Below are 23420 nucleotides of genomic sequence, written 5' to 3' on the forward strand. Positions count from 1 at the left end.
CAGCGGAGGGATCTGCTATCAGGTCCCTAGAAGCCTATTCTCAGGGGGAACCCTGCATCCTGGCCTGGGACTCACCAGCTCCCCACACTGCCAGTCCTGCCCTTTTCCTGACTGGCTCTAGACTCACTCCAACATGGCTTCTCCCCTTTTCTCAACTCCCTGGGAGGGCCTATTGGTTGCTGGGCAGACTCTGAGTCTGCCTTGGCTCCCTCTCCCTGCCAGGGACAGTGTGCCTCTCCCTGAGCTGCCAGCAGACAGGGTCCCAGAAATCTATGTAATCTCCTTGGGGGTTACACTCCTTATGTCTTTGTTTCCTCTGTAGAATGCTATGTGCAAATATTAAATAATCAAACAGATTCACGGAACAGGATGGAAGTCCCAGAATTAGAACTGGGCCAAAACACTGGGGTTAATACACTACTCCTTAAAACAAAGGGTTCTGAAACTTTTAATCCTTTGGGGAAAAAAATCAGCTGATTCCAGGATGGATAGCACCAAGAAAGTAGCCACATTTTAGGGGGTTAGGGACACCATTAGGGATTTCTAACTATCCCCAGCTGGAATCCCCTCTTCCCACAGCCCTGCGATCCTGACGTCATCTCTGGCCTGCCATCTCCCCTTAGCATGATTCCTTCAGAAAGAGAATTATAGGGCTGGGATTCAAAGTGAGTCTGTTTCTACTCTTAAAATTGCCTTCCCAGTCTGGCTTGTTCCAACATAATTAACTGCTGGGAAAGCATTGGTGCCAACTATCCTGATTTTATCATGACTCACGATATTTGGTGTTTTCTTTAAAGTCCCAGCTCCTAGAATCACGTGAATTGTGTTTGACGGGAGATGTGTTAATTCTGATGGAATAAATGGGCTCAGAGTCAAAGGTGTTAACATGACCCATCACTGTACAACATGGTTTGGTGTTTTGAGTACAGAGAACGTGGCTTGCTTAGGACTTGTCTATGCTAGAAAAGTTTTTTTTCGCACTGGTATAGCGATACTAGCAACTGCTACTAGTGTAGATGAAGACTTTACTGGCATAGAAGTGCTTCTGTCAATATAGCTTATACAAGTTCCCTGAATAGAATAAGCTACACTGGAAAAGCACTTTTATGAGGGTATAAGTGTATGTAACACTTGGCTTATACCCATAAAACCTCCACACCCTTAATTGACATAGCTTTGCTGGTATAAATTTTTAAAGTGTAGATCCGGCCTTAGTTCCATGGCAAACACACTAGAAAATTAATGGCAAAATTTGGAGAATTATTGATTAAAATACACAGAAAAAAAATCCAAAACAAAATAGAGCATTTTGAAACTTAAACTGCAAAACAATCCTAATCAAAATGTATCAAAGTTCCACTTCAGAGAGAGGTTATTGGTTAGAGTCCCTATTTGTCCAACAGTTTTCCCTAGGTTAGGTCTGTGACTCATGGTGCCTGGGGCAGCCCTCACTGGCAATGCCAAGGTCAGGGCAGGCTGCAAAAGGGAGAGCAGATATTCCCAAGACTGATGGGTAACACTGAAGTTAAACCTCCCAACTAGTCACAAACTGTGCTTCTGATCCTCCACACTGATTATCAAGAAGGAAAAAAATAAATCACACAGCCCCCTTTACTGCATTCCAGTCTCTGGCCCCCAGTCAGCACCTAGGTCCAGTATAGTGAGAAGTTATTTTAAACTCTGCTCACATATGCAAAATGTTCTTCTGACCTCAGAAGGGTCAGCCACATTACCAGGTCAGTATAGGTTTGGATCTTACCCAAAATACCAGCCAAGTAAAAAGGAAGAACAACAAGAGAGATGTTAAATGGTAAAGCAGTTACATACATACAAAGACTTCAAAGTCCATATAGCAGGTTCCTAGCAGTACTGGTGAGTTTGCCGGCTTGAAAATCCCTCTGGATCACATCCACAGCTTCAAAGGGGTAGCCATGTAAGTCTGTATCAACAAAAACAACAAGGAGTCCGGTGGCACCTTAAACACTAATAGATTTATTTGAGCATAAGCTTTTGTGGATAACCCCACACCCCCCACTTCTTCAGATACATGGAGTGCAAATTACAGATATAGGCATAAATATACTTGCACATGAAGAGAAGGGAGGTACCTCACAAGTGGAGAACCAGAATTGACCAGGCCAATTCAGTCGGGATAGATGTGGTCCACTTGTTGGATCATATTAAAGAAGTTCTGTATTAAAATCACAAATGAGTTTGATTCCCCAGAGTTTAAATTCCAGGGTATTACTAATTAAGAGGTCTCTTGGTTTTTGGTACTGTTTCTCTCCCTCTATGTGTGAAACTTGCAAGCTGCTAATTGTGTTAGTACATTCTAAGACAGAGTCTGTTCTCAAAGCAATTCACAGAGAGAGAGACTCAAAGCAATACTCTAACAACAAAAACAGCACCCAGAGACTTTCATGCCCTTTTGTTGTATTAACAATTGTGATTAAAATAGAGATAGAGGATGTATGTGGATGGATGCTTGGTGTGGATAATAACTGAATGATCAGGGAGGTGCCAGCCTAAGAATCCAGTGTCCATCGGCTGAAGAAGGCATCAAGTGGAAATAACCAGAGGACCCCCCCCCCCCCCCCGGGAGGGCAGACTGGAATCCACCCAACAGCCTCAAGAATGGGAGAACCAAAGAACAAGATAACATCTTGGAGCCGTCAGGAATGTGCTATCTGCTAATTGATTCAGCAACAGCATGATGAAGCAATTCCCATAGACTGGCATAGGAAGAAATTCCTATAAAAATAGACTCTAAAAAGTGAGAACTTTGGGGTCTGATTCTGCAAACCAACTTCCAGGAGCATCAGATGAGCATCTGACAAGGCCCTGCTCCCTCCTCATGTCCAGGCCACCTGGCCAGTGGCTTGGCATGAGCAACTCTAAGGCTGGTAACTATGATAACAACCTTGCAGAACCTGTGTGTGTGTGTGTGTTTGTATGAATGAATGTGTGAATAAATATGAGATTGAATGGAATGTTATAACTATAACTAACTGCTTACTATGATTCTTTCTGTATTCACAATAAATGTGGTATTTTGCCTTTTTCCCTTTAATAAGATCCTGCTGGTTTTTATTTTATTGGTATAACACACTCCCAATAATTGATGAGGAAGTGTCAATACCAAGAGAAGGGAAATTGCTTTTGTAGTAAGCCAGCCACTCCCAGCCCCTATTCAAGCCCAAATTAATGGTGTTAAAGTTTGCAAAATGAATTGTAGCTCTGCAGTTTCTCCTTGAAGTCTGTTTTTAAAGCTTTTTTGTTGAAGGATGGCTACTTTTAAATCTGTTATAGAATGTCCAGGGAGATTGAAGTGTTTTCCTACAGGCTTTTGTATGTTACCATTCCTGATTTCTGATTTGTGTCCATTGATTCTTTTACGTAGAGACTGTCTGGGGTACATTGGTTTGGCCAATGTACATGGCAGAGGGGCATTGCTGGCACATATCTAGCACATGATGGCATTTATCTACATTAGTAGATGTGCAGGTGAATGAGCCCCTGATGGCGTGGCTGATGTGGTTGGATCCTCTGATGGTGTTGCTAGAGTAGATATGGGGACAGAGTAGGCAACGGGGTTTGTTACAGGGATGGTTCCCAGGTTAGTGTTTCTGTGGTGAGGTATGTAGTTGCTGGTGAGTATTTGCTTCAGGTTGGGGGGCTGTCTGTAAGTGAGGACTGGCCCGTCTCCCAAGGTCTGTGAGAGTGAGGGATCGCTTTCCAGGAAAGGTTGTAGATCACTGATGATGTTCTAGAGAGGTTTTAGCTGGGGGCTGTATGTGATGGCCAGTGGTCTTCTGTTCTTTTCCTTGTTGGGCCTGTCCTGTAGTAGATGACTTCTGGGTACCCGTCTCGCTCTGTCAATCTGTTTCCTCACTTCCCTAGGTGGCTACTGTAGCTTTAAGAATGCTTGATAAAGAACTTGTAGGTGTTTGTCTCTGTCTTAGGGATTGGAGCAAATGCGGTTGTATCTTAGGGCTTGGCTGTAGATAATGGGTCATGTTATGTGTCCTGGATGGAAGCTAGAGGCATGTAGGAAAGTATAGCGGTCAGTAGGTTGCCCTCCGCTGCCCTCCCTCCCCCAGTCCGCCCCACCCCTCACCCGCTGCCCTTCCTCCCTCCCTCCCCCCCAGGCCTCCCCACCCCTCACCTGCTGTCCTTCCTCCCCCAGTCCGTCCCCCACGCCCCGCTGCCCTTCCTTCCTCCCTCCCTCCCCCTCAGTCCGCCCCACCTCTCACCCGCTGCCCTTCCTCCCTCCCTCCCCCACAGGCCTCCCCACCCCTCACCTGCTGTCCTTCCTCCCCCAGTCCGCCCCCCCACCCGCTACCCTCCCTCCCACCAGTCCGCCCCCCACGCCCCGCTGCCCTCCCTCCCTCCCCCTCAGTCCGCCCCACCTCTCACCCACTGCCCTTCCTCCCTCCCAGTCCTCCCCACCCCTCACCCGCTGCCCTTTCTCCCCCAGTCCGCTACCCTCCCTCCCCCCCCAGTCCGCCCCCCACGCCCCGCTGCCCTTCCTCCCTCCCTCCCGTCCGCCCCCCCTCACCCGCTACCCTCCCTCCCCCCAGTCCGCCCCCCACGCCCCGCTGCCCTTCCTTCCTTCCTCCCTCCCCCTCAGTCTTCCCCACCCCTCACCCGCTGCCCTTCCTCCCTCCCTCCCCCCCCCCAGGCCTCCCCACCCCTCACCTGCTGTCCTTCCTCCCCCAGTCCGCCCCCCACGCCCCGCTGCCCTTCCTCCCTCCCAGGCCTCCCCACCCCTCACCTGCTGTCCTTCCTCCCCCAGTCCGCCTCCCTCCCCCCTGTCCGCCCCCCCTCACCCCCGTCCGCCCCCCACGCCCCGCTGCCCTTCCTTCCTCCCTCCCTCCCCCCCAGTCCTCCCCACCTCTCACCCGCTACCCTCCCTCCCCCCCCGTCCGCCCCCCACGCTCGGCTGCCCCGCCCTTGCCGGCGCGAGGCTGGGGCGGGCGGCTCCCGGAAGGGCGCTGGGGCCTGCGCTGCTCGGGGCGGAAACGGGCCTGTCCCGGTAGCGGCCAGGGCGGCGCGGCTGGGCCGGCGGCGGGTGAGTCGGGCGGGAACGTGGCGGCCTGGCTCGGCTCGGCTCGGCTCGGGCTTGAGCCTGAAACCTGCCGTGTGCGGCGCCCCCCCCGCTCTCTGCCTGGGGCGGGTGACCCTGGTCCCCCCCTCCGGATCCTGCCCCCCCCCCGCTCTCTGCCTGGGGCGGGTGACCCTGGTCCCCCCCTCCGGATCCTGCCCCCCCCCCCGCTCTCTGCCTGGGGCGGGTGACCCTGGTCCCCCCCTCCGGATCCTGCCCCCCCCCGCTCTCTGCCTGGGGCGGGTGACCCTGGTCCCCCCCTCCGGATCCTGCCCCCCCCCCGCTCTCTGCCTGGGGCGGGTGACCCTGGTCCCCCCCTCCGGATCCTGCCCCCCCCCCCGCTCTCTGCCTGGGGCGGGTGACCCTGGTCCGCCCCCTCCGGATCCTGCCCCCCCCCGCTCTCTGCCTGGGGCGGGTGACCCTGATCCCCCCCTCCGGATCCTGCCCCCCCCCCCGGCTCTCTGCCTGGGGCGGGTGACCCTGATCCCCCCCTCCGGATCCTGCCCCCCCCCCCGGCTCTCTGCCTGGGGCGGGAGACGCTGCCGGCCCCCCCCCTCCCCCTGCTCCCTGCCTGGGGCGGGTGACCCTGGTCCCCCCCTCCGGATCCTGCCCCCCCCCCGCTCTCTGCCTGGGGCGGGTGACCCTGGTCCCCCCCTCCGGATCCTGCCCCCCCCCCCCGCTCTCTGCCTGGGGCGGGAGACCCTGGTCCGCCCCCTCCGGATCCTGCCCCCCCCCCCCCCCCGGCTCTCTGCCTGGGGCGGGAGACGCTGCCGGCCCCCCCCCTCCCCCTGCTCCCTGCCTGGGGCGGGTGACCCTGGTCCCCCCCTCCGGATCCTGCCCCCCCCCTCGGCTCTCTGCCTGGGGCGGGTGACCCTGGTCCCCCGCTCCGGATCCTGCCCCCCCCCCCGGCTCTCTGCCTGGGGAAGGTGACCCTGGTCCCAAGACGGGTGTCTTTTAAGTTGTCCCAGATATCTATGATACACAAGACAGGATTCACTCCTGATTTTGAAGAATAATCTGTTTGGGTCTTCACTTACCTAGAGAAAAGCGTCTCCATCAGAGGTGGACCCAGTTTTACTTTACATCCACTGGCAAAAAGCATTAAGTGCCAGAAACCACTATTTTAATGTGAAGTTCTGGGAGGAAAGCTTTAGGTGATTACAAAAAGAAAAGGAGGACTTGTGGCACCTTAGAGACTAACCAATTTATATGAGCATGAGCTTTTGTGAGCTACAGCTCACTTCATCGGATGCATTCACCACTGATGAAGTGAGCTGTAGCTCACGAAAGCTTATGCTCAAATAAATTGGTTACTCTCTAAGGTGCCACAAGTACTCCTTTTCTTTTTGCGAATACAGACTAACACGGCTGCTACTCTGAAACCTGTCATTAGGTGATTATTTGCTGTGTTAATTTGATGGTTTGATTAAACTGATGATTTAATGCCAGTGTTGCTGCTAATGAACCTTATTTCAAGCCTTAATATGATAATTCCATTGTTTTGTCCATAATTGGTTTGTTAGAATTTGTAATAGCCTAATCTCTGTGGTATGTTCTAAATTTCATAAAAAACATAAGTTCCTTCAGTAAGTAATTTGGGTCAGAGCCCTAGAGAACTTCAGTATATCAGCTGATCCAACTCAGATCCCAGATAGCTCCTTCCTTAAATTAGCCTAGTTCTCTCACCTGCCATTCCTTGTGTCTGTCTAGACTATACATTTTAATAATTTTGGGGATAAAATTCCTGGATGCTCAACTCTTTCTTGCCTATGTCCGTAGGGTGAATAGATTCAAACATTTCTGCTTAGTGTCAGGAAGCAAAAGTTTCCACAGGTGCTCACTAAAGATACACATCCAGCTAAACAGAAGCATACACAAGGACAGAAATATGATACAGGCCAGATGGTGACCCTATCTCCCTCTCCTCTTGCCCACCCATCTGCTTCTCTCTTTCCCTTTGTTTCTCCCGTGTTTCAGCCTGTCTTTTTCTTGGGATTGCAGCCTTCAGCAGGGCTGTCACTCAGATGATGGGTGTAGAAATAAGATGAGTGCATTTTGATTCTTCTCTTTGTTTTGTTTCCAGGCCTTGTTTGGATGGGACAATGGCTCTAACCTTCATGTCCTTACAAGAATTAATCAGGGAGGATTTCCTGACCTGTAAAATCTGCTATGATCTCTACACAGTGCCAAAGATCCTTCCATGTCTGCACAGTTACTGCCAGCATTGCCTGGAACCACTAGTGAGGGACGGAGCCCTCCAGTGTCCTGAGTGCCGGCTGCAAACAGATGTCCCAGGAGGTGCCTCAAGTCTGAAAACCAACTTCTTCATCAACAGCCTCCTGGAGTTATTCCAAATTAAACACAACAGGGATTTGGCCTGCACAGTCTGCTCAGATGCCCAGAAGATCTTGACTGCCACTGCCCGTTGCCTAGACTGCAAGGATTTCTTGTGCCAGTCCTGCACTCAGGGCCATTGCTGCTCCCGTCTCACTCTTCATCATAAGGTGGTGAAGCTTGAGGAGTTTCTAGCTGGGGAATATGATGCTGAGATGAGGCTGCTGCAGGAGCTGTGCTGCCAGGACCACCAGCAGGAAGCTCTGCGATTCTTCTGTGACACCTGCAGTGCTCCCATCTGCAGGGACTGCCGTATGCTAGACCATTTCCAGCACAAGGTGGTCTCTATGGCAAATGCTGTGCAGAGGGAAAGGCCTTCTGTTGAGCAGCTAATTGACAGCCTGGCAGGAACGATAACATGCATCTCTGAGCAGGAAAAAGCTGTGGAGGAGACAATAGATAAGTTGAAAACATCAGGAGAGAACATAAAGGAGAGGATCACCAAATACGTGGATGACATTATCTCCTACCTCCTGGCCCAGAAGGAAGCCGTTCTGGGTGAGCTGTCTGCTTTTCTAACTCAGCAAATGGAAGGTTGTCGCCTGGTGAAAGAGGAGCTCCAGAGCCAAAGAGATAAAGCAATCAGCACCAGAGAGTTCTCTCAAAGGGTCCTCTATGTGGGAAAGGACTATGAGATCTTACACTTAGAGGGCATGATAAGGAATCGGATTCAGGAGCTCCAGACATATATCCCACGGAAACTAGAGAGCCAAATCCCTGAATTGGCCATAGCCTGGGATCAGCCGGAAATGCTGTCAGAGGCAGCACTCTTCAGTCTAGTGTTTCCCAGGGAACAACCTGAAGGAGACATGGAAAATGTTTTTGAGCCAGATAGCGAGGCATCTGCTTCCCCCAGTGAGGAGTCTGAGGATGACCCAGACTTGCCCTTGGACTCAGAGGACCAAGAAGACTCCTGTCCAGGCTCTGAAGAGAGTGCCCCTGACACTCCCGACAAGAACCCCTCTTGTTGCAGCAGGCGCAGTAAAAGGCCTAAGCGCGTGTGCACTTTTGAGGTAGACCAGTGCTGGTCCCAAGCAAAGCCCAATATCACAGGGATTGCTGTTCTGCCTCACGCTGGTGGCATTCTCCTGTTAGATCAGGAGAATGATGAGATAAAGCAGTACAGCGCTGGTGGGCACTTTCAGCAATCAATACCTCTGCCAGACTCAGATGGCGTCTTCTGTGGCATTTCGCTCTGTGGAGACGTCCTAGCTTGCTCTTCAGATTCCTTCCTCTTCTTCCTGACCCTTGAGGGCAAGTTTCTGCGCAAGTTGCTGCTAAGGGGATCCGAGTCTTCCTATGCCATCACCTCCTATGAGGACTCCTATATTGCAGTGAGTGAAGGCACACTCTGCTCCATCTCCCTTTACAGCCCTTCAGGACACTGCGTGGGCAGGGTGGCACCCACAGATTACCATGGGGGGAAGTTCCTTTTCATTGCTGTCAATGACTGGGAGGAATTCATTGTTTCAGACTTCATCAAGAAGCAGATTGTCATCATTGAGAAGTCTGGGCTGATCCTCAATGTGCTGAAGACCTCACACTCGCTGCTGACAAAGCCGTTCAGTGTATGCGTGGACGTGTCTAGTAACATTTTTGTGGTTGATCAGTTGAAGGTGATTAAATTTTCACCAGACGGTGAGACAGGGGAGGTAGTGTTGAGCAACCAAAGTCGGCTGAAGAGACCCCGTGTCCTTGCTGTGGACGACGGCGGGCGCCTTGTTCTGGTGCAAGAGGATGGTTACGTCCACATTTATTGTTTCTAGTTCACACCCTTGGAGAATGTGGGCTGAGTGCCCCAAAGTAGCTGGTTCTGTAACCTCAGGTCCCAAACCTTTATGTTAATAGTGCGCCAGAGTAATCCCACTAGTACTATCACCTCCAGATGCGTTACAGAGCTTTAGCCCTGACTCTGGGTGTCAGTGGAACAGACATGTCTGGGCAGGAACCTTTGTGCTCCAAGTGTTTTGAAAATACTCAGAGCCCAGGGAAGCTGGAGGTAGAAATATTATTTCACTAACTGAGATGAGATCCATATTGCTAAAACTTTCTACACTCTCCCAGCTCACCTGACAGTTTCTGCAGGGGATACTGCAATGTTATAGTCAGTGCTGTCAGTGCCTGAGGTGAACAGCTGGAGAGCTGGGAATAATGGACAGCTCTAAGGAAATGGCAGAAAGGAAATGCCTTTGCTTAATGTGCATTTGGTAGTTGGCACTGATAGATGACAGGTGCCTTTTGAACTGTTTCACGTTAAAGTAACATCTCTTCCCCTGCCCACCTTACCTCTGCTTTAGAGCTGTGAACTGATAGAACTCTGACTTTCACTTTAGTTGTTCTGGAGTGTGTCCCAGATTAAGGGAATGTTCAGAAAAATGACCTACTTCTATCTCTCAGCATCCCCTTTGCTATCTTAGCCCAGCCAGCCACTGAATTTGTCTCCCTCCTATCCCCCCGAGTCATAGTCCTCCTTGAGCAGGATGACCAAACATCACAAAGGAACCTGACGCCTGCCAGAAGTTGTGGGAACCTGGTCTGAGCATTGGAAGCATCCAGTCCCACAAGTGTGAAAAGGTAAAAACGGCTAGAACTGTATCTAAAGATCCCAAGCAGAAAGTACCCAGCATTGCTGCAGCCAGAGACTGGTTAGTGCATCCATTGGGAAAGAGGTGGCAGTCGGCTCAGTTCAATGGTTGATGCAGCCTCTTACATTCCTTTTCTGTTTAGCCTGTTGAATCCAGGAAGAGCAGTCAGTGCTTGAGCAGGTCTCAGCTTTTGTTTATATTTAGGGATACAGACTAAAGCTTCCTATTGCATTCCAGCTCATCCTACTGTTAGTGTAAAACAATCATTTCTGTTTGAGCATTAACACTTTTATGTATTTGGATAATTAATAGAGCCTCATGCTTTCCCTTATGAACTGTTTTCCAATTTTTCTTCTTGTTTTGCTTTAATAAAGCCTGGTGCAATTATGAGTGTGGCAGGCCTCACTAAAGGGCATGACACTGGCACTGAGTCGTCACAGTGACCTGAACATAAGGGATGTTTGCTGGAGCCTTTCCCTGTGTGCAGGACAGGATGTGAGAGTACATTCACTAGTTTCTTTCACTGTGTTGGCAAGAAATGTTCAGGCTCTTACAGAGCAGCTCTGTGGGAGCGATTCAGGCATTTGTCTTTGGGCTTTGTTTTAACACTTGCTGGCAAATGTGCTCTCTTACACGGATTCTCAGGGACCTAGCCACGTGCACTGGCATGTAGACATGCATTTTCTCATGCGCACACACACACATTAGTATTCGTGTGTGTGCATACAAAATGACACAAAATTACTAAAGATAGTTAAGACCCAGGCAGACTGCAAAGAGCTACAAAAGGATCTCTCAAAACTGGATGACTGGACAACAAAATGGCAGATGAAATTTAATGTTGGTAAATGCAAAGGAATGCACATTGGAAAGCATAATCCCAACTATACATATAAAATGATGGGGTCTAAATTAGCTGTTACCACTCAAGAAAGAGCTCTTGGAGTCATTGTGGATAGGTCTCTGAAAACATCCTCTCAATGTGCAGCGGCAGTCAAAAAAGCAAACAAAATGCTGGGAATAATTAAGAAAGGGATAGATATAGGACAGAAAATATCATATTGCCTCTATATAAATCCATGGTACGCCCACATCTTGAATATTGTGTGCAGATGTGGTCGCCCCCATCTCAAAAAAGATATATTGGAATTGGAAAAGGCTCAGAATGGAAAAAATCAGCAAATGGCAGGGAAGGGACAACAGGAAACTCGAGAAGCCTCATATGCATTCTTGCCCAAGCAACTATCCTTGTGCAGGACCTGATCATTCTTTGTGGGCATTCTAATGAGTGTTCTGATGTCCTAAGGCACCTCCTCATGAGAGTAATTGCTGATCTGATCTTGCCCTGTGTTTTGGCTGATAGACACACACAGCCCACAAAATCTTTCTGTCAACATTCCAAGATGGATGAGGTGCTGAGATGGTTGAAGATCACTCTTTCAGCAATTGACAATAAATCCATGTTGTTTCAATGTTCAGATCATTGGCTAAGTTGCCCGAGTGGACCCCTCCTTGGACAGGGCTCTGCCTAGAATGTCATCCAGGAAAGACTATTCCTGTGACCCCTTTTGCCTGAGAAAACCCACCAGAACAATGAGGACTTCTATGAACACTCGTGAGGATGACAGTCTGAAAGGTAGTGCTTTGTATGGAAAATCATTGGTCCCATGAGCGAATCACAGAAATCTCTTGTGCTTCCAGTGGATTGGCACATGAAGATAAGTCTTCAAATCAATTGATATAAAGTAATTCCCTTGGCAGATGGCCACTGCTATGGAATTCAAAGTCTCCATCTTAAATCTGGTCTTTCTTATGAACTTATTCAGGTGTTTTAAGTCCAACACTACTCTGTCCTCCTCAGATCTTTTGCATATCAGAAACAAGATTAAGTAGTGGCCAGAGAACATCTCTGCCTCAGGAACTCTCTCTATTACATGGAATTGCAGAAGCTGATCTGTGGCCTTTAGCGTATTTTGCCTCTTGCTGATGCTGGAGAAGGGAGAAAATGATGATTTGGAAACTTTGAAAATTCAGTGATGTACCCATGTTGAACCACATTCCGGATTCATCTGTCCAATGTGAAGAGAGGCCATTGGTCCTTGAATTTTAATAGTCTCCCCCCATAGGTGTTGCTCATCTGAACTCTCTTGATTGTATTCAGGCATTGCTTCCAGTGTTGAAATTTGCATGGCAGGAAGAATGGTCGACCCTTTCCAGGCTTGGACTTGTTCCATTTGCCTTTGCTGTAGTTTCTTTCGTTCCTATAGGAGTAGCCACAAAAAGGATATGTAGACCTGTAATAAGGACGATTGTCCATTTTTCTGGATTTGGAGTTGGGAGAGTTCTTTTTTGATTTATCTGAGATTTCCACCAGCACTCTGTCTAATGGCTTCCCAAATAACCAACTTCCTAAATATTTCAAAGCTGTTAACATGACTTTGGCTTGTATATAGTGCTTCCAAGCTCATAACCAGAGGTGCTGTCTGGTCACCACATTGGAGGCCATGGCATGCGCTGAAAACATCAAAGTATCCCTGGTTGCATAAACAGTGAAGGTTGAAGCCATTGAGTTTTTCTTTAAGTCCAAACCTAATCATGATTTCTTAGCCTTTTGTGGGCATCTAGCTGCCAAATTTGTCAGTCCAGGCTAGCACTGCTCTTGCAAAACATGTTGTCCCAGCAGAAACCCTCAGAGAGGAAGATGAAGCCTCAGACATATTATTACACAGGGATATTTCTATTCTGCAGTCGGGTTCTTTTGGGAAAAAGCCCCTTTCCGTTGGATAGTAGTGTCTTTGACTAGTGCTGATCTGCTTTGTCCATTTTGGGATGAGAGACCAAATCTGCTTTGCTGTGGTGCACATTGTAGAATTTTTTGGCATGCCTGGACAGTCCATTAGATTTTGCTGGTGTTTCCCATTCAGCCTTAATCGCTTTTCCAAAAAGTCATGAAAGGGAATGTGTAGTTCAGATTTTGAACCAGCTGGAAAATATTTTTTTGTAATTTCTATGTCTATCTTTCTTCCTCCTCCCCAGAATCTTTTCTAATGGGCTCATCTGACAGGATACCCAGGTATCTAATCACCATTCATAATGTGTTCTCAAGTGATTGGAAAAAGATCCTCTTGCTTTGTTTCATCCTGCAATTCAGGCTCTGTGTGAGAGAGAGAGAGAGTTCACCTTCCTCCTATGAAGAAGATCCTGACTTTCCTCTTGACTTCTTCGTTTCTCTCTCAGGCTTGGATTGAACAGATTTTCCAGCCTTTTTTCTTTTTTTGATGTCTGTCAAGATTATGATTAAAATAAATGACAATGAAGAACAGCCACAAACAATTCTTTTATTAAGCTTTTTCTTTCCATGTATGAGAACCTTGTGTCCAGAACCGTCAGCTCTCATGATGAATGAAGAACTACTATCCCCAGAAGAATCGGCCAGTTTTCTCTCGTGTCTGAGGTAGTTTCTTGAACCCTTTCCCCCTTTTTAAAATTTTACTCCTTAGGTTCTCAATCGCCACCTCCACTGAGTCAGATGAGGATTCCTGCAAACCTCTTCTGCTGTCAGGCATCTGTTATATTTGCTCTTTTGAGAGTGGATACTATAAGGGGACTCTGCTGCTGTTGCCTGGGGCTTACAGGTTGGTGACCGCTGAGGTAAAGGCACTTTTTGCACCAAATTCAAGAGCTCCCTAGTCCAAGAAGGAATTTCTTCCTGGGGGGGAGATTCTGTTCTCTCTTCCATGTAGAATTCCTGACATCCCCTGGAGCTAAGGGATGGTGACCAGATTGCCTGATGAAGAAAGGGAGGAGGGGATGATGAGACGTGCTGCAGGAGGGTGTGCACCCAAAACAGTCTTACTGGCCACTCCTTGCCCTGTTGGTGGCAGATTCAGATGGTCCCGCTTATGGTTTCCCTACCTGGGCCGCTGCCTTTTTATGCGATAGTTCCAGGCAGGAGACAAATGGCCTCTTTGAGGTTTGTCTTTGTTTTGTATTAATTCTCTCTCTCTCTCTCTCAGTAGTAGCTGGATTCAACCACCCTGCCAGTAGCTACAGGAGGGGGAGAGCTAGTCCCTCCTCAGTTATCCAGTCAGAGTAACAGATTGAGAACGGGAGCTGCAGCTGAGTGCCGGGAAGAGCTAGCAGGGGAGACCTACAGTTCTGGAACTTTTGAACAAGAAATGCTCCATGCACAGATGAGATTTACCTTCTATCACCCTTCTCCCCCAAGGAACAGGTCTCTGTTTCTTAGAATTGAGTGGAAAAATGGCCTTTGCATCTCAGTATGTGAGATCGTAGCCTGTTTTGCCAGAGTGAAGCCAACATAAAACACCACATCTAGAAAACCAGGGACTATTATTGATGGCTGAGCTCCTTCTCCTGGGGAAAGGTGGTGTTGCTGGAGATAAGCAGCAGGTGCACTGCTTCCCATGCCCCGGAAAGACAGAACTGGTCTAAAACTCAAACCTCACCATTTATGTGGGGTCCAAATTATAGGTCTTGGGGTTACAATAATCAAATCACTTTCATACAAAAGATGAGATGGCAGGGCATCACTGAGCTCTACGAGGGAGCAGCGTTCAGACCCATGGGTGACTACATCCCTCCCCTCTTGCATGCCAGAGCAGCCAGGCTAGCATGTAGGGTTAGCCTGTCTTTTCCATTCAGGGGTCCAAGTCTGGACAAATTAAACATATAAACTGTCTGGCATTGAAACTTGTTGAATAGTAACTCTCTGACGCCCTGCCTGCTTCCCTAGGGCCTACGTTTAGATTTTTTTTTTTATAGTATGGTTTGTGCCTGCTTTTAATGTAATAAAGAGACTGAATTCCAAATTTGCTTTTTCATGTTTTTATATTTTTTAAATGAATTCCTAGGTCTTTATTTCTGAATTTATATTCTTCTTTTAAGGGGCATTTGGGCTATATCTGCTAATTAAAAAATGACAGATGTTTAAAATTAAAGATTGTTTTGAAGATAATGTAGAGGTGTGGAAAAATTTACTGCCTGTACGTCTCAAGCCCCTTATCAGCATATTCAGTCCTGTGCCTAACTCCTCAAGCTAAATAATCAGGAGGCATATGGGGACGTTTTGGGGTCCTAGAGGCTGTCTTTTGCCTAGCAGGTTAAAACATGATATTGCTTCTCTTGGAACATAGGAGGAACAAGGAGAGCGGTCAGGAGCTATCTCAGAAGCATTCATCCAGAATTCATTCCAGAAAGCAGCTGAGACAGTCAAAATTCTGCACTTCATATACTAAAAGAATTAATTTTTTAGCACTGGATCCCCCTGCTATGCCTTAGCATTCCCAAGCCTCATACATCTAAGTTACATGGAAAGGGATTTGAGTAGCACAGCCCTTTTTTCTGGCCAGCAGAGCCTCCGCTTGCTTCCTGCTTCCTCTGGGAACACTTACAGAGTATTAGCGGCCATTAAGGAGGCATTTGCTAAGTGACTTATAAGTTGCCTTGAGTAGTCACTGTGCTCACTCTGAGGCAGAGAACAGTCAAGTGCTTACTTTGCCAGCGAGGAGGCCTAGAGAATTTTTGACACCTCTGTGGATCAGAGATTATATCGGGATTTGAGGAAAGTTAAAAATTAACTCTTTAATCCAAAATCCACTTTGTTCCTTCCCACTGGATTCATTTCCAAACACATGATTAAAGAACTGCTGTTTTGCCTGCGGGGGGTGTTGAACAGATTTGGGATAAACGCCATGGAAGATTATGTGCAATAGTGTAGCAAGTCACTAGTGAACAAGTCACTGATATTTTATCCATGCACATTTTCTGCTCTAGGAAAAGCAAATGTGAAAGACAAAAGTAAAGCGAGTGGGAGTGCATGACTCTGGGATTATGTCTCATACATGCTGGATAATGTGTATTTGCACTGCTGTGCTCTAGGAGCTGACGGAAGTACTGTTTCTACCAGCAGGTTCTTTAGCTTACCAGGTAGAGGCTTTCATCTGCAGAGAAAGATCCCTATTTCTATCCCCAGTACTGTATGTTTGCAGTACAGCTGATGCATAGGGTGGGACAGGTGCAATCATAAATAAGGCTAAGATTTTGTCATGCATATTTTTAGTAAAAGTCACAGGTCATGGGCAATAAAGAAAAACTAACGGAAGCCCGTGTGTGACATTTACTAAAAATATGCATAACAGCTCAGAGCTGTGAGGCCCCCCCCACTGCCCGTGGCTCCCAGTGTGGGGCACCCCAGCTGCCCGTGACTCAGAGCTCTGGGGCACTGCCCCCTTCCCCACCCCCTAGCAGCTGGGAGCTTGGGGCACCTGCAGTTTCCAGCCACCATGGGCTGTGGGGGGACACTGCAGCTCCCAGGAACCACGGGGTCAAGTTATGCATTCCATGACCTCTGACAAAATTGCAGCCCTAATTGTGAGCTGGTTCTAGTCTCACTTGGGGGCAACACATGCCCTGGTAGGGCTCAGCCTCGGAGGCTCAGGAAAAGGGCTGGTATTCGTAGCAGCATCGGACTGAAAGGGACCTCGACAGGTCGTCTAGTCCAGTCCCTGGCACTCCTGGCAGGACTAGATATTAGCTAGACCATCCCTGACAGGGGTTTGTCCAACCTGCTCTTAAAAATCCCCAATGATGGAGATTCCACAGCCTCCCTGGGCAATTTATTCCAGTGCTTAACCACCCTGACAGGACATTTTTCCTAATGTCCAACCTAAACCGCCCTTGCTGCAATTTAAGCCTTTTGCTGCTTGTCCTGTCCTCAGAGGTTAAGGACAATTCTTTTCCCTCCTCCTTGTAACAACCTTTTATGTACTTGAAAACTGTTATCATGGCCCCTCTTAGTCTTCTCTTCTCCAGACTAAACAAACCCAGTTTTTTTCAATCTTCCCACATAGGTCATGTTTTCTTGACCTTTTAATCATTTTTGTTGCTCTTCTCTGGACTTTCTCCAGTTTCTGCACATCTTTCTTGAAATGTGGCACCCAGAACTGAACACAATACTCCAGTTGAGGCCTAATCAGCATGGAGTAGAGTGGAAGAATTACTTCTCATGTCTTGCTTACAACACTCCTACTACTACATCCCAGAATGTTGATTTTTTTGAACAGTATTACACTGTTGACTCATATTTAGCTTATGGTCAGAGATTCCTTTCCGCAGTACTCCTTCCTTGGCAGTCATTTTCCAGTTTGTGTATGTGCAACTGATTGTTCCTTCCTAAATGGAGTACTTTGCACTTGTCTTTATTGAATTTCATCCTGTTTACTTCAGACCATTTCTCCAGTTTGTCCAAATTATTTTGAACTTTAATCCTGTCCTCCAAAGCACTTGCGACCCCTCTCAGCTTAGTATCGTCCACAAACTTTATGTGTGTACTCTCTATATCATTATTTAAATCATTGCTGAAGATATTGAACAGAACCAGACCCAGAACTGATTCCTGCAAGACCCCACTTGTTATGCTCTTCCAGCATGACTGTGAACCACTGATAACTACTCTCTCGGAACGGCTTTCCAATCAGTTTTGCACTCACCTTTTTGTAGCTCCATCTAGATTGCATTTCCTTGGTTTATGGGATGGTCATGTGAGACAGTATCACAGGCTTTACTAAAGTCAAGATATACCATGTCTAGCGCTTCCCTCCCCCCCCCCCACACAAGGCTTGTTACCCTGTCAAAGAAAGCTATCAGGTTGGTTTGGCATGATTTGTTCTTGAAAAATCCATGCTGACTGTTATTTATCACCTTATTATCTTATAGATGTTTGCAAATTGATTGCTTAATTATTTGCTCCATTATCTTTCTGGGTACAGAAGTTAAGCTGACTGGTCTGTAATGCCCCGGGTTGTCCTTATTTCCCTTTTTATAGATTGTCACTATATTTGCCCTTTTCCAGTCTTCTGGAATCCCGTCTTCCAGCACTTTTCAAAGCTAATTGCTAACGGCTCAGATATCTCCTCAGTCAGCTCATTGAGTATTCTAGGATGTATTCCATCAGCTCCTGGTGATGTGAAGATATCTAACTTGTCTAAGTAATTTTTAACCTGTTCTTTTCCTATTTCAGCCTCTGATCCTACCTCATTTTCACTGGCATTCACTATGTTAGCCGTCCAATCACCACTTCCCTTTTTGGTGAAAACCCTATTTATACAGAAACCCTGAGGTTAAAATCACATATAGGAACACAGGCTGCTTTGCATCATTCTTGTGAGCTCCCTTGGGGACCAGGGCAAGGTGTCATGGGTGAAGCGGACGCAGAGTGCGCCCAGGTTAATGGAAGATGAAACCTGATATACACAGGCCTGCATTACATGAAGGAGGGCATGTACACAGATGAAATGGGGAGGGAGCATGTGGGGGGAACAAGTCCATGTGTTTGAGGGAGAGGGGAGACAGGTCTGTCAGCAGGGCTGCCACGCCCTATTCAGACTTTCCTGTATCATGCTTACCCCTCCAGGAGACTGACTTGAAACTGCTGCCAGATTAAACTGAAGCCTGCTAGACTCGGCCATAAATCATCCCAGCTCATGCTTCTCATTCAGGCTGACTCTGGTGCAGAAGCGTGCAGCCCCTGGGCTGAGCCCTCTCATGCAGGAATCCAGCACATAGTCCCAGACTGCAACATGCAGTTTCAGTACCACTTTATTATCTTTCTATTCACACAACACAGGGGCGGAAAAACCCGAAGTGAATGAAACAGTAACACTGATGCCCTAGGAGGGGGTCTGTTGCTGACTCAGGGATGCCTGCCCCCAAGTCAGATGTGTCCAGGGAAACAGCGTCTCACTGTCTTTTGTGAGTGGCCTGTTCAGTTCTTAGTGCACATGCGAAATGTACAACTGTTATATGGCCCCCTGACTTCCAGTGGGATCGTCACAGACACGTGTATGGAGAGATTGGGTGCCGCAAGCAGGGGCAGACTTGAGTGTTCATGCAGGTGTGAATGCAAGTAGAGACACAGACCTGTATGCACACAGGTGCAACTGCATGGGTATACCGATGGGTAGAACCATGCACAAGCAGGAAGACATATGCACACACATGCATTCATACACAAACCATAATAAGCAGAGCGTACAGAGACATGTGGCTATGGCTCAGCTGCAGTGTGGATGTTTTTATAAATAATAGATCTTGCCAGACAAATGGCCAAGATTCTATTCCCAGCTGTGTCATGAGCTCTGTGTGACCTTGAGCAAGTCATTGCTGCACTGGGCCTCTGTTTCCCTTCCTGCCCTTTGTCGTGTCTATGCAGACTAAGCTCTTTGGGCCCAGACTGTCTCACTACAGTATGTACAGCATTTGGCACAACAGGGCCCCAAGCTCACCTGAGGTCTCTGAGTGCTAAGCTAACAAAATGGCTTGCTTTTTTTGACAGACGTACATTGGTGGATGAAGGGAAGGCAGCATCTGGTGGGAGCATGCAAAAGGTGAGTTTTAGGACTTGTCTTAATTAGTGACGAAGAAGAGGGAAGAAACAATATCTTAATAAAAGGTGCAGATGATCCTAACCTGGAAAGAACTGCAAGCCCCAGGCAGGCTGGAGAAATGACTGAGAGGGACTTGCAGCGCTTAGACTCAGACAGAGACTAACAAAATGAGAGTTTGCCTGGATACGTGCAAGTAATTAAACTGGCAAAACATCACAGAGTGGTTCAGTGGCAGGGAGAGAGCTGGGAGAGGCCAAGTGATACAGGAGTTTTCATTAGGAGCTCGCGGCATTATGAGCCAGCATGGTTTGGGGTTGTACCCAGAAGTATCGTTCCAAAGTAAAGCGGGAATAGTGCTCCTCTATACATGTGTATATGGCTCTGGTACAATTACTCCTGAAATGCCACACTCAGTTCCAGGAACCACAACCCCCACAAAGAGTGCCTGCAAACTGAAGAGATTTCAAAGAGCATCAGTGATCAGGGCAGAGGGGACAAGTTTGGGGGAGCAATTGAGACAGCTAAATCTGTCTTGTTTAGCTGCTGGGGGAAAGGGGATCCTGCTTAAGGGCTGCAAATATACCTCACTGTAATCAAGCCGTACATGTCAGGGCATGTGCTTACTACACAGCTATAATTTGCAGACAGGTCACACATCCCCTCAAACACAAAAAGACATCACACATACAGATGCATTTTTGCACATATCCAGCACTTGGACTCATCTGTGCCACTCACATCAATGTATCCACCCCATCTGCACTGCTATCTACATGCACAATCCCTCCCCAGTGCCAGCTCCCCACAGTAGGGTGACCAGATGTCCCGATTTTATAGGGACAGTCCCGATTTTTGAGGCTTTTTCTTATATAGGCACCTATTACCCCCCAGCCCGTCCCGATTTTTCACACTTGCTATCTGGTCACCCTACTCCACAGTCACGCATTGGGATATGCACATGCACACAGCGCTGCACTCACACCCAGCAGGCAACAGGGTGCTTGGGCCCACGTCCCCCTCTTTGTTAGATATCAACGCTTGCAGCAGGCTGCTCACCCTTCTAGCGGTGGGGACATGGCTCCATGCTCAGCTGCTGGAGGGAAGCTTGGGACAGGTCACCCAGCAGGCTTGGTGTCTCAGGGACACGTGCACAAACTCACAGTGGCACAACTTGTTTGGAAACAATCCGTGCTAGGACTTGGATCCCCAAGGAGCAGCTCTACCCCAGAGCTGTAGGAGACTCCTCCACCACCAGCAGTCAGAGCCCTGCCAGCCAGTAGAGTGCAAGACTCTTACATGAGAAACAGATTATTTTAGCAGCAAACACTTCAGGATCTCCCCAGAGCAGCAAGGGCTTCTCAACAGGGCCAGGGCCAGGACATGCACACTTCCTCTTCGTCTTTCAGAGCAGGGATCCCGGTGTGTCAGAGGGATGGACAGCAAATGCCACAGAAGACTTTGCTGAGGTAAAAAATAAAATAGGACCAGTGTCCTACTTGTAAAGTTCCAGTTAAATCAACTCAGGAACTGCCTTGTCTTTGCCAGGGTTCAGGCCGATTGGCCTGAGTAAAGTGCAAATGCCAGTCTGCTTTCAATGATAACTGCAGTCGGGTCAAGGCAACACTCAAATTTCAGCTCTTCCCCAGGTTAAGATTAGCTTGACCCTGCTGAAAGGGTGGCGGGCATGGGCTTGCCCTGCCCCAGGGTTAGTGCACATTTGCCATACTGAAGGGCATGTTGGCTCTGCCCAGGCCTTAGATCAGGTTGGCCATGCTGGAGGTGGTGGCGAGCCGGCGGTTCACAGCGAGTCGGCTGGAGATGGTGAAGATGCTAATGTCACCTGTGCCCAGTCTCCTGGGAGCAACTGGGCAGCAGGAGGTGCTGAGCACATAAAGCAGGAGGCAGAGTAGAATGGCAGCCCCAGCAGTCATGAGGATGACTCCACTGGAGAACATGCTGGCCAGAGGCCGTGAGGGGCTGAGCTGCATGGTCGTAGTGGAGAGGACAGTGAGGACCACGCCACAGACCAGCAGAACCAGAGCGCTAAGCAGCATCATCACACAGTCCGAAAAGCCACCACTCTTCAGCAGCTCAATTTGGTTCCGGCTCCGGATGCAATTCATGTCCTGGATAGCAGAGCTCAGCAGCTGCTTCAGCAGCACTAGCAAGGCCAGGAGGCAGAGCGTGGTGCCCACAGCCAGCCGCCACTCCCCGGACCGGCTACTGGTGCTATAGAGGAGGACAATGCCCCCTGTCCCGCAGGCCAGAATTAGCACCACGGCCACCCCATAGCACAAGATGGATTTCTTAGGGTCCTTGAACCACCACAGCTCGACATGCTCCTCAAGGATGTTCCTCTGAATACGGCCAGCATCCGCAGGGGGCCGGGGCACACTGAGTTGCTCCAGCTCAGGCATGGTGGGTCCTGAGGGGCCTCTAGGCTGGGCAGGATGTGCTGCGATGATCACACAGATGGCGCCAGGTCCGTGGCCGGGGAGGTCAAAGCCACAGCAGCTGTGAAGGCTGTGGCATTTCCTTGTGAGGCAGGCAGCTTGTGTTCTTGCCCTCTGATGCCCTGTGGCCACTGAATGTCAGAGCTCCAATACAGCAGGGATGCCCATCACTGCATCCCCTAGTGAGTTACGGGCTGCACGCCAGGGGAAGTGCCAGGAAAGACTCTGGCTGAAGGGCAGGACAATAGAGCCTGATCTGCGGTGTCCACTGTAGTGAGCTGATGCACCTCCAGAGTGTCATGGGGAGTGGCTGGTACTGAGTCCTCCAGCCCCCTCCTTGTCCTAGTTACTTCATCTGAAAAAGGCCAGAAAAGAACAAAGTGTAATTGACCAAAGCCCCTGCTCCCAAATACCCCCCACCTCACCCCCGTCCCCAGTTCCCAGGGCTGGGGGTCAGAGACCTTCCTCACTGAAACCCACGCTCTGTGGCACAGGCCAGGGGACCTCCCCCCGTGCTGAGGCTCCACTCACTGATGCATCTGGGCATCCCTGTTCAGTGAAGCTTGTCTCAGGTGATACTGCCGCTTTGGGTCTTCTGTCTCTCCAGACTCAGTGGCTGCAGCGCTGCTGAGCCCAGAGACTGCTCAAGTGTCCCTGTGCGTTCCTCGGCAGGACTGCAACTGCAGCTGGGCACCGGCAGCACGGACAGAGGCAGGTCCCATGCTGTGATAAAGCCCCATTCACTGCCCCAGCCTCACATGCTCTCTCATCAGCAGCTGCCTCTTGTCACCAACTGGCTCTCCAGCCCAGACTGTCAGCAAAGGGTTGGGTCCTGGGCTTAACTCTTACAGTCTAGTCCCAACCAATGGAGGAAAAATGAAACAATGAATAGTAACTGCTGAATTGGCTGTGCCTTTCCGTCACCCCAATCCTTGGGCTGAGCCACCAACACACTTCCCTTGGATCATTGTCTCAGGCCATTAGCCCAGCCTGGATTACTGCCCAGGATGACAGTAAAGGCGCTCACGTTTCCCTACGTAATCTTATGGACTTGACTATGCAAATAAGCCCTCAGCTCCTCCCTGCCTTGCCCTTCCCTGACACCTCACAGCCCTTCCCAGTGGCTAGGGACATCTGTTGAGCAGAGTCTGCACTGTAAGCAGAAACCACCTTCATTACTCCAGCAGCAGATTCCCAGCCTGTTAGAGGCCTCAGTGGGTGTAAAAACCAGCATGGGGGTGCGCCTACGCTACCCACCATACGAGGTGTGCTGGGAAACGGAGGGGCATGCCAGAGCTGTGGAGAAGAGGATGCCAGGTATGTGTTATGCTATGGCCACTGTTCCCGCTAAGTTGTGCGCATCCTAAACCCCATGCACACGGTGAAACACCGCGTGCACAAAAATTTGCACAGAAGCACAACAGTTTGCACAGAAGAAATTTTTTGCACACACGGCCTGTCAAAAATTAGAGGGAAC

At 48.9% G+C, this 23420-nt stretch overlaps 3 protein-coding genes across 7 annotated transcripts in view; 1 reads left to right on the forward strand and 2 right to left on the reverse strand.

The window, feature by feature from the left end:
• The first annotated feature begins 4938 nt into the window (after positions 1-4938).
• LOC311525728 (E3 ubiquitin-protein ligase TRIM56-like) lies at positions 4939-15023 on the forward strand. Of its 5 annotated transcripts, XR_014712844.1 has the most exons (4): positions 4939-5071; positions 7188-10072; positions 13451-13537; positions 14103-15023. XR_014712844.1 is itself a non-coding variant. In XM_084638076.1 (2 exons), exon 2 carries the CDS (start codon positions 7207-7209, stop codon positions 9262-9264), a length of 2058 nt encoding a protein of 685 aa, XP_084494202.1. In that variant the 5' UTR covers positions 4939-5071; positions 7188-7206; the 3' UTR covers positions 9265-10470. The 5 variants fall into 5 exon arrangements, 1 of the variants encoding a protein (XP_084494202.1); XR_014712843.1 differs by having other exon boundaries at positions 13451-15023; XR_014712845.1 differs by lacking the exon at positions 13451-13537 and having other exon boundaries at positions 14100-15023.
• Positions 15024-21244: 6221 nt separating this feature from the next.
• Positions 21245-21907, reverse strand: TMEM125 (transmembrane protein 125; the record flags this gene model as incomplete). Its single annotated transcript, XM_084636642.1, has 1 exon — positions 21245-21907. One exon carries the CDS (start codon positions 21905-21907, stop codon positions 21245-21247), a length of 663 nt encoding a protein of 220 aa, XP_084492768.1.
• The window catches only part of CFAP57 (cilia and flagella associated protein 57), a 152295-nt gene continuing 150781 nt past the window's right edge, over positions 21907-23420 (reverse strand). Inside the window, exon 22 of the mRNA XM_084635974.1 lies at positions 21907-22298. Within this exon, the coding sequence (XP_084492100.1) occupies positions 22290-22298 (9 nt within the window). The 3' untranslated portion in view covers positions 21907-22289. The remainder of the gene's footprint in view (positions 22299-23420) is intronic.

This window comes from Lepidochelys olivacea (assembly GCF_965140295.1).
Source record: "Lepidochelys olivacea isolate rLepOli2 genome assembly, chromosome: 8".
Classification (NCBI taxonomy): Eukaryota; Metazoa; Chordata; order Testudines; family Cheloniidae; genus Lepidochelys; species Lepidochelys olivacea.

Bases quoted from the DNA above. Each gene is read 5' to 3' on its own strand.
- LOC311525728 (XM_084638076.1), top strand. From the start codon at position 7,207: ATGGCTCTAACCTTCATGTCCTTACAAGAATTAATCAGGGAGGATTTC.